The sequence below is a fragment of the Gambusia affinis genome, linkage group LG10, assembly GCF_019740435.1.
Source record: "Gambusia affinis linkage group LG10, SWU_Gaff_1.0, whole genome shotgun sequence".
Lineage (NCBI taxonomy): Eukaryota > Metazoa > Chordata > Actinopteri > Cyprinodontiformes > Poeciliidae > Gambusia > Gambusia affinis.
In genome coordinates this window covers 26222531-26238347 of record NC_057877.1, presented here as the reverse complement: position 1 = coordinate 26238347, position 15817 = coordinate 26222531, and the positions used below count along the sequence as shown (strand labels likewise).

The 15817-nt window shown below is 36.2% G+C and overlaps 1 protein-coding gene across 1 annotated transcript in view; it reads left to right on the top strand.

Moving 5' to 3' along the window:
• The window catches only part of LOC122838804 (collagen alpha-1(XXIV) chain), an 80197-nt gene that overhangs the window by 51338 nt on the left and 13042 nt on the right, over positions 1–15817 (top strand). The window contains exons 27-44 of the mRNA XM_044129759.1: positions 930–983; positions 1554–1607; positions 3467–3520; positions 3770–3814; positions 4051–4095; positions 8963–9016; positions 9644–9697; positions 9818–9871; positions 10081–10134; positions 11842–11895; positions 12397–12504; positions 13207–13260; positions 13714–13821; positions 14006–14059; positions 14263–14316; positions 14458–14514; positions 15062–15115; positions 15734–15787. Of these exons, the coding sequence (XP_043985694.1) occupies positions 930–983; positions 1554–1607; positions 3467–3520; positions 3770–3814; positions 4051–4095; positions 8963–9016; positions 9644–9697; positions 9818–9871; positions 10081–10134; positions 11842–11895; positions 12397–12504; positions 13207–13260; positions 13714–13821; positions 14006–14059; positions 14263–14316; positions 14458–14514; positions 15062–15115; positions 15734–15787 (1065 nt within the window). The remainder of the gene's footprint in view (positions 1–929; positions 984–1553; positions 1608–3466; positions 3521–3769; positions 3815–4050; positions 4096–8962; positions 9017–9643; positions 9698–9817; positions 9872–10080; positions 10135–11841; positions 11896–12396; positions 12505–13206; positions 13261–13713; positions 13822–14005; positions 14060–14262; positions 14317–14457; positions 14515–15061; positions 15116–15733; positions 15788–15817) is intronic.

Sequence of the window (15817 nt, the reverse complement as noted above, 5' to 3'; positions counted from 1 at the left end):
GAGTATGGGTTTGAAATATCCATTGGATCCATATGCATTAGTTTATCTTTCATGACAAGAAGAACTGCCGCACCCCTAACTAACAATGGCGTTAATATTTGGCTAATGTGTAAACCTGAAAAGATGACAGTATTGTCCTCTGCATCCACTTTGATACATATAATGATAAAATGCCTCAGGAAGGAATGTTGCTGGAGATTTTAATGGAAGAGAAAAACCTAATGTGTCAAGTCTGAATGTTGTTTCAGCGTCAGCGTTTGCAACACCTGTGTGTTCCTTTAAGCTCATCCTCACAAAACTTTGACTGGCAAGTTAGTACTGGTAGAGACTTGTGCTCTATTCTACAGCATTTCAATTTTTGCACTGAAGTGATCATTATACTGTCTTTTCTAAACCTTTTAGAGGATAATATGTTATTTTTACACTATAAACTCATTCAGTGGAAAATTTGTTGACATGTATATTACGTTGACTAAGTTCATCCATACAGAAAAAAGCGTAAATAATATCTACTGCTGCCCAGTTTTCTGTGTCTGCTGCAGAGCTGTGAGTCTGTTGGAGCACTTGGCCTTCATCCCACTCTGTCTCTGGGCTTTGGATTAACGTCAGATCTGTGGTTCTGGGCCTTGAGCTCTTATCTCACTGTCTGACACAATGCCGAACAAACTGAATGATAGGTGCATAAACGGGGATTAACTTGATTTAACGTCTCTACATATTTGTGTGTGAAATAAATGTAAAATGATTTTTGTAACAGACACTGCTGACCTACTAAAATCATGGGTTTATTCTAAATCTCTGGTTTTGCCTGTATTTATATGAAGCTCACTGTGTCTTTCACCTATTTTTCAGAATTAAACAAACAATTCCACAGTGTCGCATCTGCCTGCATAGATTTCTATTTATTTATTTTTTCTGTTTTCTATTAGGGTTACCCAGGATCACCAGGAGGTCCCGGAGACATCGGCATGCAGGGTTCACCTGTAAGTATTTTCACAAATTATCAACATATATGCTCTTAGTGTACAGTATTTTATTGTTTCCTTTGCACAGAAAAAAAGTCTGGGACAATAAAGGATATTTCTATTTTATTTATGATGACTGGATAAACAATTAAATAAATAAATACTATGAAAATCAATCAAATCAGACTATTTTTATGAAGAAAAGTATCTTTCTTAGCTGTACTTAATTTCAAAATCTCTCTGAAGTGTTAAGGAAACAAATCAAATTACAGTTCATGTATACTTCCTACTTGATCCTGATGTAATTACTGTGTACTTTCCCTTCTACTGATGCCATTGTGTGTTCATCAATTATATTATTAATATACCCACAACTTCCCACTGGTGGGAGGTGATTTCTCCTAGGATCCAGCAGAGTTGTGTTCATTTGTGTCCAAACATTTCAGATTAGGACTGAAATACACCATCATGTATCAGCTTTGGGACTTGTGATAAAGCTACAGTTTTGTCTTTTGTTTGAAAACTAATAATATTCGTAATTTTTTTGTCAGTAAGTTTTTTTTTTAAATGTGTTGTTTTGATTTACAGGGTCCTCAGGGACAGAGGGGCGGTCCAGGAATCGCGGGGCCAAAAGGGAGAAAGGTAGGGCCACATTACTTTTACAGGAAAATGTCTTCAAATAATTTTAGAACCAATTCTTTATATATTGCAGTTGAGTTTATAGATTTATTTCCATAATAAAACTAAAGCACTAAAGCACATACAGTTCCATTTTTTCAGATTCGAATGTTACACTGGAGGAAAAAATTATAACTTCTGATGAATGCATTTTGGCTAAGAAAAAAACGACCCTGAAGAGCAAGACAGAGAGATAATTTATCCCTGAGTGTGTGTGTGTTTTTTTTTTTTTCATTTTAGTCTTTTAAGGTAATAAGAGGACGTGTAAGGTAATATTATATATAATTCCTGACCACCCATTAAAAAGTTTAAATCATGTCTGATGTTGGAATAAACTTACAGTTTCCATGTGACAAATAGTTTTTATTTTACTTCACATTCACATAACTGTGGATTTGTGCATATTCATTTCACTTAACTCAGAAAAAATCAAAGATGAAAAGGAAATTCAAAAAACAATTTGAGCTACTGCAGAAATGATAACTAGAAGTATCAGATGTGTATCTATTTTTTCTTCGATAGACTGATCAAATGGATCAGTCTATCGCTCAATTCACACAGGATTGAGCGATTTTTTTTTTGTCCCTTGTGCTTTTCATCTTTATTCCTCAAGAGTTAGTTTCCCGGATGAATTTGATTTTCCCTGAACTCAACACACCTGTCTCACATAAACGGCTGATTATAGCCTGTGCAGAACTTGATTACATCCTGAGAAAGTTATTCAGCTGTGTAAATTCATGGGTACATGGAAAACATGGTGGTCACCAGAGGCGTTTGGTCGCCTGCAGACACTGCTGACACATTACCCTGGTTTCTTGATGACTAGTTTCACAACTGATTTACCATGATAGGAAATATTTCCAAATTATCATTTGTCTTTAAAAGGCCTTATTTAAGCAGCCAGACCAGTTGCACAAGTCAGCAGGTTGACTTCAGATATTCATAGAGATGGAGAACTTGTCCAAACTCAGGATTTTCTTTGTCATCTCATAGAAAGGAGTTTAAATCTAAGGAACGGGATAAAAGAAAATTCGAACTGTGTTAAATTAGCAACTTTGGCAGATCTTGATTTACGGTGTTACTCATAACTTCTCTGTTCCCAAATGTCATTCAGAATAGGTTTTGTGGGCTTTGTATGTGGAAAAACTTTAAATTTTCATCCCAATAGCATTAAAATTGCTGAAATTCTTTCCTTCTCCAACTCTTATTATTAATACTATATCTGCTGGGAATTCACTCATCATTTATCATTATGTCCATATTATTTATGCACAGGTGTATTTTTAAACTCCTGAATTTGAGGAACATTAAAATAGAATTCTTTCCCCAACTTTTCCTGAATCTAGCAAATAGAATTTTTATTTTTTGTTTGACATACTTAACCTCAAACAGGACATGTTTAGTCTGATTTTTCTGTACTATCCTGTAATTTTCAGGTTAATTATTTTATATCACTTGCGAGCTTTTTATATTGACATCTAACGTAAATAATTACTGCTAGAAATGCATGGAAGTAATGCTGAGATTGAGATATTTTGAGAAATATTTGTAGGATATTTGCCCAATTTCAGACTATAGCAGAAAACAAGATGTTAAGGTTTAAATTTAAGCTTTAGGTTTTTTTTTTTATAACATTGCACATATAAGGTTTGAAAGCCCCTGACAATATAACCGATAATAATGAAGCAAAATCCAGAATGATGCATCTAAGAAATAATAGAGCTGTATATCATTCACTTAACAATGCTTCTCTTTGTAAAGTACTATATCATGCTCTTCTCTGAGTAAACTTCAGCCATGTGCCTCATGTTGGTGTTGTGCAGGGGCCCCGGGGTCCAGATGGCGCAACAGGAGAGCCAGGACCTGAGGGGACCAAGGTAAACAACGTCCATATTCTTATAAACACAGAGTATATGTGGAAAAACATGTAGCATGTTTTTAGTAAATGGGCAGCAGTAAAGTTCATTCTGGCTGTGGTATTTGTGCCAAGATTATAAGATCATATTTGGAATTCTTACTTTCAGATTTATTGCTTGATTTTCAGCACATTAAGATGTATTTATAACTGTTTTGGGGAAAAAAAACAAAAAACAAAAAAAACCTCAGTAATATTTCTTTATTTCCAGGGTGAAAAGGGGGAAGCTGGGCCGAAAGGAGAACCAGGATTAATAGTAAGTATTTTTCTAGAAATGCTTAAATAAATATACCAAAGAGTAAGAGGATTGGGTGCTTAAATTACACAGTTCAGAGGAATACCTACATATACCTATGTAATTTCTTCATCCTTGTTTTCATTCTTGCTACACCGTTCCAAATGTAAACCAAATGTCTTGGTAATGGTTTTGTCGTATTAATGTGATTTAAACTGTTGTTAATCTGCTTCCGTCCTGATTTTGTCTCTTCAAAGGGCAAAGCTGGCGTTCCCGGAGAAAGAGGCCCTCCTGGGAAACCTGTAAGCAAAATCTTTTTCTTTCACAGATTTAACCACCACCTACACATCCCCCGTCACTATAGCTACAGTGGAATAACACACTCACAAAGCCCATCTGCCTCCTTTTTTCTTCCAACCTGCAAATCCCAATTTACCATAATTTAAGAGTTTGCTCCAGTCTTGTCATCCAGGAGGAAGTTTTTTATTAAAGAGGATTTGGTTCTGCTTCTGAGCATGCTAGCAGGTGTAAACACATCTGCTCCCTTACCTTACCTGTAGGCTTTTAGTTCTATCCTAAAATTGCTCTGCTTTGATTTATATTAAAATTTAAATAAAATAAACATTCCAAACTTATTCAGAGTCACTATGTATAGTCGCCTTGTACAACACTTTAAGATTTTGCTCAAAGCCGATGATGACTTTCAGTGTCAGACTGAAGTGGTGTGAATGGGCTTTACTGATACATTTGCTTTTTTTTCTGGATGAATTGAGGAGACAACGTACAACTTGAATTTTCTGTAATCCAAGGAGGTTCAAGTTAAGCCTCAACAAAAAATCCCATAGAATATTTCCTTTTTCTTGCTACATCAGAATTGGCAGGGCTCATTTAGAGTGAATGGTTTTCTGGCACAATTTAATTTTAAATTAAATTTATTTATCTCAATGGGAAATTAAGTGATGTCATAGCCAAGAGTTTTTGTGAATGGTGATGCTGAGAGCAGGAAGCTGGTAGCAGTCAGTCTGGCATTGAACTTAAAGACAGTGGATGTTTCAGTATAACAGCTCGTTATCTAGACAGCAGAGATAATGTTCCACAATAATCAGATACTGGCTCACACTGCTAATCCACCTCATTTGCTTTTGCTGCTCCTCTTTAAATTCTTGTCTGGCCATATGATCAGAAAGCTGATCAGAGAGATGCAGGAATCAGGGTTACAATCTTTGTCCATTATCATTTATGGAAGGGACTGTGTAAACTTCCGCATTCTCTCTCTGCTCTTTGGTTCTGCTCTGCATCCATGCAGCCTCCCTTGTATCTCTTCTGGATTTTGGATGTCAGTTCAGGTATTTTTGCGCTTTGGAGATGCTTGACAGTGGCTCTCAGATCTGAAAGCAAAACCTTGTTACCACAGTTTACATGTCAGTAAAGTAGGAACAAAAATTCTTCCAGCTGCAAAGCATCCAAAACAGCCCCAATGCCTCAACTCAAAAAATGATGAATAAAAGTCTACAAAAAGAACAAATCAGAACTAAAGTAATCAGGTGATTCCAGGATGCTGCCACCATGAGGAGCGCAGCTCTAAACACCTGCCAGACTTGCTTTTAACTATAATCCATAATTTTTTATAATTAAGGTCAGGGCCATTTCAAAAGCATAATCTTATCCTGCTCTGCAATTCCAAAACCAACTCTTCAGTGTGTTGGGATCATGGCTCTGGCTGGAACACCCAGCTGTCTCAGAGTTGCACTTATCCAGCCCAAACTTTGGTCTTTGATCAAAGGAAATTCGCTTGGGATGTTTAGGAACAACTCCAGAACAGTCGAGACTCAAGGACCTCATAGCCTGGAAACTTCCACAGCAACAGTTTCACTTTTTACTGTGAAGAGTTTAACATCAGTAAGGACTAAGAGGGTGCCAACCAATAAAAACTCTTTTCTCCAAATAGGACATCTTCAGTCAACACTTATATTTGCTGCCTGTCAAATGGAAAGACTAAATGAACCTTTCAAACCAAACAGTGAAGCAATAACTGTCAAAAAGGCAGTCATAGGAATCTGTTTCCCAGCGGTACAGGTTTTCTGCACAAAATAATAAATATATTGGTAGATTTTGGTGCCTCAAGTGGACATTGATCTCCAACACACATCAACGGTTCTTTTGGAAAAAGTAAAGCAGGCTTGACATCAATGTTCTGGTATGGCATAGAGTCCAAACTTATAAAACAATTGATTGACACTACTTAAACCAAGACATCCAGCAATTAGTACCATTTCTGGCTGATTCATATAAAAGCATGTTGTTTCAAAGACCCCAATGGACTTACAAATCAAACAATGCAACACTAACTTGGTCAACTAACCAAATATTAGTTGATTACAGCCTTCATACATATATTTGACTGTTAAAACTTACTGAAGATCCATACTGTATTATCAGACCCACAGTTATTATTCAAAACTAAATTCCAAAAGGAATATTACATTGAAGATGATTGCTTGTAAACATTCACTGGCATAGTATTTTGGTGAGCAAGGCTGTAAATTGGTTATGTTTTTGCCTTTGTATCAAAGAATAGCAGTAGTTTAAGATGAGCACAAAGAAGTCCACTGTGACTGCTTTCCTCCAAACAATAGTGATGCCTTTCTTCAGGTCAGCTAGTCATTGTCACATTGTTAACAAGAAAAGTGGGCCACTTTACAATGACTTTTAATCCCAAAATACTGAGCAAATCAAACCCAGCCTGCATGGGCATACTGAACAACTTCTGCAACTTGTTTACATATTAGTGTATGTTTCCTATTTGCGGTAGACTAGGGCTGACGTCCTTTTTTTGTGTGTTTTCAACAAAGTATTAATGGGGAGAAAATGCAGAGACACAGATTTGGGAGACTTTTGTTTCAGCTTCAAGTGTTTTTATGTTCTAGAACATGTTTTCTCACTTGAGCAGTTTATGGATTATATTTCTTATATGGTTTTGAAGGAGGTAAAATGGATAAAAGAGCCAGTTTTCCACAGACGGGAGAAGAAGCAAACTAAGATCAAACAGAAAACCAGAAACAGAGCCATATGCACTCTCCAAGTGATTATACTGTAATACATCAGCAGAACATTTTTTTATTTATTCCATGGAGTAACTATCAGCTGCATAGTTAGTTTTCTTATGTTTCTACAGTGACAAATTCATTCCTGTACTTTTTCAATCAGGTAATTACTTTTACTGCTTCAAAGGTTGTTTACGCTTCTGTTTTTAGCCAAATGTCCTTACAATCACACACATACAGCACATTCATGCATCTCTCAAAATTTTCAAACCAATGTGCGATTAATATTTGAGATTAGATTGCAAAACTATTATCCGAGTATATCCTTTTTAGACTGGCTGCTGATTTACAGTGGCTGCCCAGTATAAAATAAGAAATATCTGGAGCTTATACATCATTGTAAACAACACCACTCTGACTAACTTCATGTGTATCATGTGTGGGTTGGAGACTACAAACTTTTGTTCGTTTTACTGTGGACTTATGGCGCCATCATGTGTCTCATAGCGTCTCCTTCAAAACTTAAGCTCTGAGAAAATCTGATTACCTCAGATGTGTGTAAATGTTGGGAGTAAAGGCAACTTTAAGTGAAAGCACTTTTCATTGGTTTTAGCTTTTATCCAAAAAAGTCTCTGCATTTCCATAAGGACTCTTGTTTCTCTGCATGTCCAAATTTATTCCCAACACTTCCTCTTCCCTCCATTTTTATGCATTATCTCTATTTTACTTTTGTTTTGTCAATAGAACTTCAAACCTAAGAATGCAAATGATGTTGAAATGATTTAAACAATTAAGGGTTTCTTCCAATAAACAAAACTAATACATTTCAAATTGGAAAGTAATTATGTGATATGCAAAGTAATTGACATTAATAAATTACTTAAGTCATTTTATTAAATACAGCCATTCACATACACAGCAATTTTCACAAGATTAGAGCTAATTAAACATTTCATGCAGTCAGCAGTTTTGTGCCCAGGTGTGATCTTTGTTCCATGGATCTTATTTATATCCTGTCAAAAGAGAGCTTAAGGGATGAGAAGGAAGCCATCATTACTTTGTAATGACAGACTTTAAGTTGCAGCCAAATCAACACCTTGCTTCACCTTTTTTTAAAAAAGAGGAATGCACTGATGAGCCAAGATGGATAAAAATGTCCTTAACATCATCCTGCCACATTATCTCTATGAATAGAAGAAGAATGTAAATGTTAAACGTTCGTTGAACTAAAAGTGACCCGTTCCAGACCTTCCACTGTATGAAACTCCCAGTTGTTTTTGATCTTATCCAGAAATTAGATGTAGTGTTTTCCCGTTTACGTTTGGGTGTTGATGATGTAATTGCATTAAAACCAAATTCATTGAACTCTGATGTTTCTCTTTATGTACTGCTTCTCGATTACTGTAACTTCACAACTGTAGATTCGTGTTGATTCCATAGACAATATTGAATGTTTATTTAGTATAAATGTGGGTAAAATACAAGGTTTTTCTTTAGCTCTGCACTTCTAACACACAATGTACAGTATGCACTAAACACTGCAATTTAAACATTAAAAGAACAAATTGAACATTGTGTGACTGTATATTTTCTGTGCTGTTTACTCACCACACTAAATTTCAAACTCTTCTTCCTAATGTTCTTACACTATTCTGGAAGACATTGAATCAAAAATGAATGAAAGACCAAACAGGAACTGTTTTGTTTTCTGTTGGCCCATAATTTCTCAAATGTTGTCACTTCCTTTTTGTAGAGGATTTAACTATTAAATGAATCTTTTCATTTACTCCTCACTGATGACCCATTGGAGTAACAGTAATGAAAGACACTATCACTTTTTGTGTATTTTTAGCAGTACTATGGTGTCACAACTTTTTTTGCACTGTTTCAAATGATAAAATCTTTGTTACACATAATTCAATGAGCCCCAGATTACACCAGTGTCATAACGTTACAGGGTTAGCCTGACGATGTGTTGATTGGGGTCAACAAATGGGACACTACAGGATTGTCTGTACTCTCCATAGCAATGGTCAAAGAGAGTTTATTTCTTTTCTTCTGTTTATTTTCTGTGTTCTTGTAATTGAGTGAAAGGATGTGTCAACATGACTGTGTTTGTTTCCAGGGAAAGTCGGGTATTCCAGGGACCACTGGTGAGAAGGGCCCACAAGGGGAACCAGTAAGTTTGCTCATCTGTGGTAGGAATGCGATTGTTTTAGGAAACTGTAATCAAACTACACTCCAACCAACAAGCTCGTCTGTGATACGTAATGATAAAATACACAAAAGGTTGACTGCTTAAAAGGCTTTTTTAAAGTGGAAGTTGGCCAGGTTGGAAGTGTTTATTAAACATTCAAGCACCTCTGATGAACATCATTACTAAAATCTAAGCTGTTTATGAGGAAGATTAGTGGTATGATAAACGTTTCTTTAAGTTGCTTCTTTACACCTGAGCAGTCCCAGCTTTTATCGGATTAATCTTCATGTTCTTGAATTACCTGGAAACTCACCAAATGCTCAGGGGTATAGTATAAAGCATGTCAAACAATCAGACAAAGGCATGTTTTAAGATGGGAACATTCAGAAAAGCTTGAGGCTCTGGTAATGTAATGAGTCTTATCTTGTTTTTGGACAATGTTCTGCCTCTTTTTCCAATGAATTCTCAGATCTCAAGCTGCTTTTCTCAAATAACTTCTTATTTTTTTCATGTTGTGTTCCTTTATCATCACAAAGGGAACATTTTATTCATAATCAAAAACATCTATGAAGTATCAAATTAAGTATTTTTTTTATTGGATGTTCTTAGGGACTGAAAGGACCAACTGGGGAGCCTGGATCCAATGGAGAGCAGGGACCTGAGGTACTTCAACATAACTTTTCATGACAAATAGTTTGTCTTTTATGTGACATTGACTTTAAAAGCAGCATTGTTATAAACATTTTTGTGCACTTCCTTCCTCTTCTTGTGTATTTATTTTAGGGTGTTCCAGGTGTAGAGGGAGGACCAGGTGCCGTCGGCGAGCCAGGGTTAAAGGTTAGCAAAACATTTTTACATCTTTTAAAACCGTAAAAGCTGCAATCAGAAATGTGTAAACTTTAGTTTGTTCCAGGAAACACTGTTGCCAGTTTAAAAAACATTATTAAATTATTTTAAAGACTATGAATGTTATGAAGGCTGAACCATGTATATTTAGTGTGTTTGATGAGCAGACAGTCATGTGTCGTCTCTTGCATTTACTGTAGGGGGATGTTGGACTTCCAGGACCTGAAGGGGAACAGGGACAGGAGGGAATCAGAGTGAGTGATTAAAAATTATGTATTTGATGTTTTCCCTTCATATGTCTTCAGATCATGCTTAATATTCTGCGTATGGAATGTTTATACACGTGCTTTTTTTGAAAGATGCCAGTAAAGAATAACCTTACGGCTGCATTGTTTCTCAAATCCAGCAGGGGGAGACTTATCTGCCCGCCAGCAAAAAAAGAAAAAAAACAACTTTCGGTTTCTAATTTCATGAACAATGTCAGTTAACATCTTTTGCGTTATCTTGTGATGCTCATCAAAAGTGTTAGACAAGGTTTACAGTAGCTCTTCCACAGATGTTTAGCTGCTGACTGTAAAACATCAGTCCCTTAACTAGCAGTTCATCACATGTTATCCATATGTTATCGTGACATAGAAAAGTATTTTCTTAGGACTTTTTCCACAGTGGAGGGATTTGGAGTTATAGCAAAGCTATAAAACTTAAGAAATTTTATAAAAACAAATACTGAATAGATAATATAACATTTTATGTGTTTTTAATCCAAGTCTTTGCTTCACAATTGTCACTCATCACACTTTTTCTTCCCCTCAGCTTTCTATCATTATTATTTTTTCATATAGCAATTTCTAACAAATAACTTCTAAAACAATGACCTTTTATGACTTAACCCGCTAATGGAGTGTGTTGATGACTGTCTGCTCAAACTTTGAAGTTTTCCACATGATTATGTACTTAATTTTTTATTGGTGTAACTTTTAACCCCATAACTATTTTAACCTCTGAAAGATTTAAATTTAAAATGACCAGATGCCATTTAACCTCATAGTCATGTTTTTGGACTGTGGGTGGAAACCATAGTGCCAACATTCAAACATTCAAACTCTATGTAGAAAGAACATTCAAACTCTATGTAGAAAGACTCAAGGCTGGGATTCAGACGCAGACCCCGTATTCTGCCCGGCAACAGCGCTGTCACCTGCCCCAATGCGCACAGCCATGCACTCAAAACCATTGCTGCTGTATGTTATGTAGTCATTACAGACAACTCATCTACTTTCCTAAAACCCCATAATTAATGTGACAGTAATGCCTGTGATGTGTGTAAACATCACATTATTTGATCCAGGTGTGTGGAACTAGGGAAGGAGCTAAAACATGCAGGATCCCGCCTCTTGACGACTGACTACAACACTGAGTGCTTTCCTCGTGTGTCCCAGGCAGCTGCAGTCGTTCACCACAGAGACGTCCTTGAGCAGATTGTGCTGCGAATGTCTCATTTCTGACTCACTAATGGACTGAACATCTTAAGTGAAGTTTTTACACATCGATAAAGTTCAAGTGCTGTGATGTTCAAAACGCTGTGTTACACTGCTGAGACTCTGTGGATATAATAAGTCAAAGTGCCACAGAAAGTAAAGATGTTTTACCCTCTTATGTCACAATTTAGCTAAAGTCACAGAAGCTTTAGTTAGAAATGACAGTATTGGTCTATTACAAACCAGACATTTGCACATAGTTGTTCTAAAGAGCTTTGGTACTGTTCACATTCATTGTTAAGTTATTGTTCTGGCACCACAATAAAGACGGTGGTTACTATCCTAACTGTTTTTCTGAAATACACATTTAGAAAACATGCTTCTGTAAATAGTCTTTTTTATTTTTCTTGCATTGTCTCTGATTTAGCCAGTAGATCTCTTCAAGAAAAAATGTTTTTGTTTCAAACTGTAATTCACTCACAGGGTCCGCCTGGCCCCTCAGGGGAAGATGGCCCACAAGGGAAAGATGGAGCGAAGGTAAGAACAAAAAACCTTTTTTAAAGACTATTTAAAATGTTTTCAATAAATTTGAGAGTTTAAATTACGGTCATCAAGCTAAACCTGTCTAGATTTGGAAAAATAATTCATTTAATTCCATGTCTTCTAATAGAGATTCAAAGTTTTATAACAAAATGAATATTCAGTTGTTTCTGTAGCTTTTTATTTGATTTTTACTTTAATTTTGAATGGAGTCAGATGGAGCACAAAACAGGATTACAAGACTCCTACAGATGCCCGTAAAATTTGGAGAAGTATAAGATTTGATTAATACATTTTCCAGGCTTTCATAAGTATGGAAAAAGAAAATATGGATAAATATTTGGACTTCCAAAACCATCCATCCCTCCATCCAAAAATAGGCTAAAACCAACAAAGTATTCTGGAAAGTTGCGTTTGGAAATTATGGGATTTCTGCATGAAAAACGTGAATCTTACTTATCACCTCACCCACCCTGGGTATGTGTTTCACTCTTTCAGGGTGACCCTGGTGAGCGTGGCCCTTTGGGGGAGCCTGGGGACAAAGGACTTGAAGGAGATCCAGGACCCCAAGGACCAGCAGGAATACCTGGGAACCAGGGCTTTCGTGTAAGTTATTTTTTTACCTTCCAAAATGTACTGTCAGATTTTAAAATTACATATAAATCATGTTCATAATTATTCATGGCAGATGAAGCTGGGCAGGGGCCTTGTTGCCTTCCAGTGAGAAGGTCCTGGGTTTGAATCCCAGCTTTAGCTGTTAGGTTGATTTTTTTTCTGCACTGGAGATGAGCATCAGCACTCTCCTGACACTGGATCAGCAGATAGATTTAATGGATGGATAGTTTCATTCGTTCCAACACAAAGATGTATTATTTTAACAGTAGTGTGCAAAAAATGGCAGCTTACAGTTTGAAATACAATGCAGCTAAGTCTTGTGTTTTGAGGACAACTGACAGTCTTCCCTAAATAAAGACTTTTATATTGATGCATTCATGAAATCTGATGTTCTGCCACTAAAGCACCAAGGTCATTATAAAGCAATACAAGATGTGATGTAGTTTATATAATGTCAAAAAATTATATCCGTCATGATAATAATACCACAGACCCAATTGTTTTTAGTAAATGCAACCAGATTACAAGCTTTGATGAACCTTTTGATTGTTTTCTAAAACAAATCTTTCACAAAAAGAAGTGCCTAAATTATAAAATTCTCTCAGGCAGTTAAGTTGGGTGTTGACATTCAGCAGTCCAGTGAGTTGTGCCATTAAGCATAAAAACATATTTTATTTCATGTTGTTTTGAAAGGGCCCAGAAGGAAAACTTGGCTCTCCAGGGAACAGAGGACGCCATGGAAAGAAGGTTAGGATCTTCCATATTTGAAAGTATCTTGCAAAAACGTGCCTTACTGTTACCCTAAGTAAAAAGAATCTATGGAGCGGGTTGTGGATTTGTGTGTCAGTAGATGAGATGTCTTTCACCCTACAGCAGGCCTTTTGGGTAATATCTCCACCAGTTTTCATCCTCAGAAACTGATATTTTGGCCTTCTTCTGCCTCTCTTCGAAGTCCAATTTTTGAGTCTCTTACTTGATTTACTGTTTTATATTCACATATATTTTTCTGCCCCACTGATTGCTTGTTCTCTTGTTTTTTTGGTTGTTTTTTTTTTTTTAAACAGTTTGAAATAAATAAATAAATAAATAATATGACCTATCCCTGATCAAAATGTAAATGGTGAATTTCTTTCTGTCTCCTTTTTATTCTATCCTGTGCCATTTTTTCCAACCATCAGCTGATCTTTTGGATCTTTGCAGGGAGAGAGGGGCCCTCCAGGTCTTGCTGGTGAGACTGGCTCTCGAGGGGACATCGGCCAACCGGGCGAGTCAGGGCTGAAAGGGGCCCGGGGAACTCGAGGCCCTCCTGTTAGTTCCCATTTGTTCTACTTTTCCTTTTGCTTTGGATTGCCTTAAAATCAAACTAAAACTACTGTAGATGGAAACAATATCATTGAATATGAGTGGAATGCTAAATTAGTGAGAGTCACAATGGTGTTTGAGTAAAATAAAACAGAAGCTTTATGTAGTTATTTTATTATTTTTTTCTCAGGGTCAGCCAGGAGTCATGGGGCTTGAAGGGCAACCAGGACTGTCAGGATATCCTGTGAGTTTTTCATGTCTATTATATTACAAAACACTTTACGCTTCAAAAATACTACATGATCAGAGTCATAAGGATATTTTTGAGTTGAGAACATCAGTCCTCAAATTAGAGAACATATTAATGATAAAATATCACATTTGATTTATATAGGACAGCCATTTATGTTTATTATGTGTAACTAAGACAATGTTTGTCTTTCATAGGGGCACCTTGGCAAACCTGGGCCCATTGGACCACCGGGACCTAAAGGTGAAAAGGTAATATGATCTAAATTAGCGATCCAAATTAAAATACTTCCAAAGAATTTAAAAGTGTTTAAGTGTGAAAATGTATTGGCTTGAGTTGTTGCATAGATTGTGACTGTGACTTTGACTGTGTGCTCCTGCGACGCATCCCAGGGTTATCCAGGCGAGGACAATAAGACTCCGGGACCACCAGGGCCCTTAGGTGAACCAGTAGGTCTTGCTTTCCTTTAAACTCTGCTTTTTATACAATTTTTACTCTGCCTTATAAAAAGAAAAAACAATGTTTTTATCTTTCATGAAATCACTTATACTTTAGGACAACTGCAGTGTTCTCTTTTTATTTTCCTTGCATTGCATTTATTTCCTTTGCATTAGTTGTTATACTGAGATCTACTGTTGTGTCAAATGGAAATTTGTTTAGTGAAAAGTCATGAGGCCTTTCAGCTTTGGTTGTGGCTGAAATAATCCAAAATAATTTCAAGTATACATACAAAGGGAATTGTGTGACATATTAGAAAATGTCCCACTTTCATAAGACTAGAACAACCTTACTCTGCAATCAGTAAATGGCAACCTTATTTTTAGGATTTACAGTGCAGAGCATGATCATTAAAGTGGGAGTCACTTGTTAAATGAACCTGATCAAGTACTGTAAGTTGGACTGACAAGTAACTATGTTAAAACAGGATTGCAGCCAAGGAGAATCAAGCCAATGTATTGCACATGTTTTCATGTAGCTGCATGTTTGTCTACTCAGGGGCCTCCAGGAGAGCGTGGGGAACGCGGGGAGCCAGGAGATGAAGGATACAAGGTTGGTAAAAGCACGAACACAATGCTATGTGTTATCGCACAGGGCAAGGCTATAATAAATGCTAATTTTTCTTAGTTTTCTTTGAGAGGTTTAGACATTTATATTTATCCTGTAAGTGAAGTTAGAAACCGTGTTCACTGATTTCAAACACTGATTCTTTGTTTGTTTGTGTTGCTTTCATGTGATCTCATAAATATAACAGTAATCTGTCACTGTAAGTGATAGATTAAGATTAATCTAACTAAGCAAATCAATATATATATGTATATATAAAATGCTACAAATATATATTAAAAAAATAGTGTATTATTTTCTTTAAAATGATTTGCAATAACATTTTTTTGTGGAAAGTTGACATACAAATCTAAATATCTTTTAACATTGTTTTACTAAAATTTACTAAAGTTGCTAAAAATGTGACCATAGTTCCCTTACTGTGTTATAGATAAAAAATTAATAAATAACAATTATATAGTACTATTTACTCTAGTGGCATTGGGGCAGATGGCATTGAACCTGCAGCAACATTCCTTCAATCCAGAAAAAATAATGTCTAGTTTGAGTATTTAAAGTTGATCAGAAAAGCATATGACCATGTCTCAAATACCAATCTTCCAGGGTCATGTTGGTGTGATTGGACCTCGTGGCAAAATTGGACCGCCCGGCCCACCGGTGAGTCAACAGACTCATCGATAAGCCTCT